Raw genomic sequence first — 4,254 nt, 5'->3', positions numbered from 1 at the left:
AGCAGCGTGAGCCCGACACGAGCCACAAACACTTCCGGTCAGGTTTCGCCCCCGGATTTCACAATAAAGGTCTCTTTCCTCCCCCCAGAGTATTCCCTTCCAGTTATTTACTGTGGGTCAGAAGTATTCGAGAATTAAAACTAAAAGAAAGGTACCCTGTCAGTATTTCACTATTGTGTACTGTTATATAATAATTATATTATTAATCACACACTAGCTGGCCCATCATAACAGTTAAAATAGTTCCGGATAAGTCAGATTCCCAAAAAGCCAATTTTATTACGCAAGTATTATAAATAATTTACTCACAGGAAAGTAAAAAAAAATATGCCATAGTCAGTAATAATAACATTAAATACATTATAGCTGAGTTCCTGAAGTAAGGTACAGGGTAGCTTCAACCATTGGTCTTTAGTGGTATATCATTACATTACTTGGTCATTGCTTGAATTTCTGAATTTGCTAAATACACCGACTGAATGAGCACATGGTCGTCACAAGAGGGACACACATCCAACGGTCACACTTTTAAGACACATTTATTTTGAATTGTGCATGCCAGACCGGAAACACCATATACGACATTTACTACTGGCTTCACGAGCGTGACCGCGTGCGCTGTGTGCGTTCACGTCCGGGTTGAGGCATGATTCGCCAAATTTTTTGTTTTTGGAAGTTGAGTCTGACTGCGGCCAACATTTTTTATACTCTTTCCGGTTTCTATTGACATTTAGAGACGCTCCCTGTCAGCACTTTACACTCCAGTATGAACAGAGCAGTGGATTCAAAGACGTCTGGTTTTATTCACCAATAATTAAACAAAACAAAAACGGGTTTATAATCCGAGGTTTAACATAAACTTGATTCATGTATTTCATTAACCTTATGATATAATGTGGAACAAGAACCTACAGAAAGTAAAGTTGAACTCCCAGGTGTTAACTAGTGGGCGTGGCACAGAACAGGTGGATGACGGCAGGAGGAAATATGAAACCGGAAGGGTGATAAACTGAATTGTTACTTTCTCGGTGTGTGGACGTAAACAAGATCGGATCGAGGAGAGACTCTCACAGTAAGAAATTATGATTTATATTAGTCTTCTGCAAGAGCCGTCGACTCTTTCACTTTCACGTAAAACATTGAAATACACGGACAAACTTTGTGAGAGGGGAGATCCGACTGTTTCATGTCGACAATCCTTTGGGCTCCCACGTTCACATGAAATCACGTTAACGACTGTTTAGATTTTTTACTTTATATGATCAGATGTATAACTATGAAATCAAGCGTACACAAAACTGGAGATTCTTAATTAAGAGACCTCGATGATTTAGTACGAGTGAAATGTTTGTGGCTGCAGGAGTCTTTTCAATCTATCCCAAATCTGACAATTTAAATAAGCTTGGTCTTATCAAATATATGGTTAAGCACAGTCATGCTTTTTTTGTGTGTTCCTTTTGTATACATTTTATTCTATGTAGGTGTGTTGTCTCTTATCTGGACCCTGAATCTGAATAATTACTATCATTATGTCTATGTCTTCTGTATGTGGGCCCCCCCACACACACACACAATGGTTTTATCTCTGGGCCATACCGCATCCGTCCACCAGCTGTTTTTTTTTAATCTTGCCTACAAACAAACCAGCCAACAAATGCACAGGGTTGAAATCGTACAGACCTTGGGGGGAGGTAATGGAGAAACCTCTGTGTTTGGACCTTCACCTAACCCAGCCGTTCATCGCCATTAATTAACCCTTAATGCATCTTTACTGTCCACAGTGGCAGCAACAGAGGCATAAGCCAACAATCCACTTAAACTATTAGTCTGTAAGAGGATTCATGTCCACATCTTCTTTTGTAGGCAGAAGATGCCAGAGAGGGGGAGACACCAGCAGAGGAGCGATGAGTACAGGAGCAGGGAGAGGGACCACTCATACGATGGAGACCATCACCCTCCCTCCGGGGACAGAGGTCGCAACCAGAAGCCCAGAGACACGGACAACAGAGGCTCTGCTGGTGACAGGAGGCCCCAACAAGACAGGCAGAGGGACATGACATCTGCCCCTCAAAAGGAGCCACATGCTTATAGGGACCACAGCCATGGCCGTGCAGGACCCTCCACACTGTAAGGGACCTGATGCTCTCTGTAAACAACGGCCAGCACTCGCTGTCGTGTCTTTCCACACAAACTGAAGAGCACCTGGGGCAGGGCTATCTAACATGCTTATTTGTATTACATGTGAAATTAGATGTTTTGCAGAGGAAGAATTGATTGTAACTCAGTGAAAGCAAACTGTATTGTTTTTACAGGTCCAGAGAGACACCAGTGCCTCACTCTGAAGAGGAGAGTTATGAGCCACAACACAGACGAAATCTTTACAATCTGAAATACATCTTAACCAGTAGAGGCAAGTATCTTTATCACAGGGTCCTTCTGGGAAATGTTAAATGCAATCAAAGCTTCAAAGTAAATTTCTAGAATTTGTTACAATGGCCCCTGGATATATTTAACAATATTACATTTCAAGTTATTTTTCCCTTTTTGAAATCACCCACTAAAAGTTCATCAGAAGTGCAGAGCGAGCGACGAGTCAGAACGGAGCCCTTGTGCTATTCTGTGTTGACTTGTGAAATCAGTTCCACGTTCTCGGGTCTATGTTGAAACAGTGCTTATTCCTTCAGTTGATAGCTTCACAAAGCACATGCTGTAGCTCCACCAACACCCAAACAGTCCCCTCGAACTCATTATTTCAAAATCAACAACCACCAATTATTCCCTGGGAAAACACCCCCAAAAATTCCTACACTGTACAAGAAAAATGAAAACTTGATCCGCTCCCGGTTCTTTGTGTAACCATGCTTACGACCAAACAAACCAACAACCAAGTGCACAGGAGTGAAAACATCTCCTTGGCGGAGGTTATAAAGTAGCTTACTATTATGAGCTTCTTCTTCTTCAAAAAAAAAAATACTTCTGATTCTGATTCTGAAATGCTGGAATAGGAAAACGATTTTTGATGTTTAATAATTTTGTATTTAAAATGTCAGAAAACAGGAAAAAAGCATCAGATTCATCCAGTGTCTTGGATTTAATCTTTTTTGTTTGGAAAAAAAGAAAGTCATTATCATTTATGACAAATAAAAGCAGCAAATCCGCTTATCAGAAAAAACGCTGCTTATTTATTTTGAATATTTGAAATTCTCAAAATAAATGTACTCATTGTTTAAAGCTCTACATTCTCGTCAGTATAATTTATATCCTGCCTCCAGGTCTGTGTCAGGTTATGGAGGTGTTTGTGAATCTGCTCCTCGTCATCTGTGCTGGGGTGCCACACAGCAACCAGGGGGGTTACCGGGACCTGGCCAGCCTGGGCGGCATCTACTATTACCACTTTGGTGGAGCCAATGCCTTCACCGGGGCGGACGCAGACAGGGTGAAGGAGCTGGACCGGCTGTTCCATCAGCTCAAGCTGCCCCCGTACGTCTTCACCATGGCCTGCGGCGGATGTCTTATGGTCTACGCCTGCATCATGCTGGGCCTGGGGATTTTCCGAGTCCCTTACCGCTTTCCCCCTGTGCTGCTGGGGGAGGCTCTGCTGAACTTCCTGATCGGCCTGGGCTACATCCCTGCCCTGGCCTTCTACTTCATTAAGCTGCAGGAAACCTACAATAATCCCATCTGTACGGAGAGGGAGCAAATGTACAAGAGCAAAGGGCACAAGGGCTTTGAGTGCAAGTTCCACGGGGCGGACATCGCAGGAGGACTCTTCGGGGTGGTGGGGGTGGGGGTGTTCATCTTTGGTACGGTGTTAGCTATCAGAGCTTTCAGGTCAGTGCGAGAGCTAAAGAGGCAAAGGACAAATGAGGACGATCGTTTTTAAGCTGCCTTTTTTCTCTACATATGGCGGCAGTGGGATTGGGAAAGAATCCCTGTGAGAAGAAACAGTGTTAATTTTTTTTTCATAATAGGTCTTCACTTCTAGTATCCACTTTTTAATACTTTGAATTGTTTACATTTTTATAAGGGAGAATACTTTTTTATTTTTTTTACCTCTTCCAGTTTCCATACATGTTTGTCTTTTGTGTGTAGCTGTGAAGTTATAATAAACAACTCAAATAGCATTTGATTATTTATTTTATAATTAATTACTTAAGTATCACTGTAAACTGATTGACAAAGGTGATAATACCATTTAATTCCCTCTGGAATAGGGTGTGTAAGATATATCAGCATTTTTTTTTTTTCTTTAAT

At 41.9% G+C, this 4,254-nt stretch overlaps 1 protein-coding gene across 1 annotated transcript; it reads left to right on the top strand.

Annotated features, from left to right (window-relative positions):
• The first annotated feature begins 694 nt into the window (after positions 1 to 694).
• On the top strand, positions 695 to 4,117 carry marveld3 (MARVEL domain containing 3). The gene is made up of 4 exons (XM_062385685.1): positions 695 to 1,072; positions 1,864 to 2,127; positions 2,313 to 2,410; positions 3,273 to 4,117. The coding sequence occupies exons 2-4, from the start codon at positions 1,871 to 1,873 to the stop codon at positions 3,881 to 3,883; spliced, it is 966 nt and encodes a 321-aa protein (XP_062241669.1). The 5' UTR covers positions 695 to 1,072; positions 1,864 to 1,870; the 3' UTR covers positions 3,884 to 4,117.
• Positions 4,118 to 4,254: the final 137 nt, after the last annotated feature.

This window comes from Platichthys flesus, chromosome 1 (genome assembly GCF_949316205.1).
Source record: "Platichthys flesus chromosome 1, fPlaFle2.1, whole genome shotgun sequence".
Lineage (NCBI taxonomy): Eukaryota > Metazoa > Chordata > Actinopteri > Pleuronectiformes > Pleuronectidae > Platichthys > Platichthys flesus.
This window is presented reverse-complemented; position numbering and strand designations above follow the sequence as displayed.

Bases quoted from the DNA above. Each gene is read 5' to 3' on its own strand.
- marveld3 (XM_062385685.1), top strand. From the start codon at position 1,871: ATGCCAGAGAGGGGGAGACACCAGCAGAGGAGCGATGAGTACAGGAGC. The intron at 2,128-2,312 runs GTAAGGGACCTG...TTGTTTTTACAG, and splicing joins CGTGCAGGACCCTCCACACT to GTCCAGAGAGACACCAGTGC. The intron at 2,411-3,272 runs GCAAGTATCTTT...TCCTGCCTCCAG, and splicing joins ATACATCTTAACCAGTAGAG to GTCTGTGTCAGGTTATGGAG.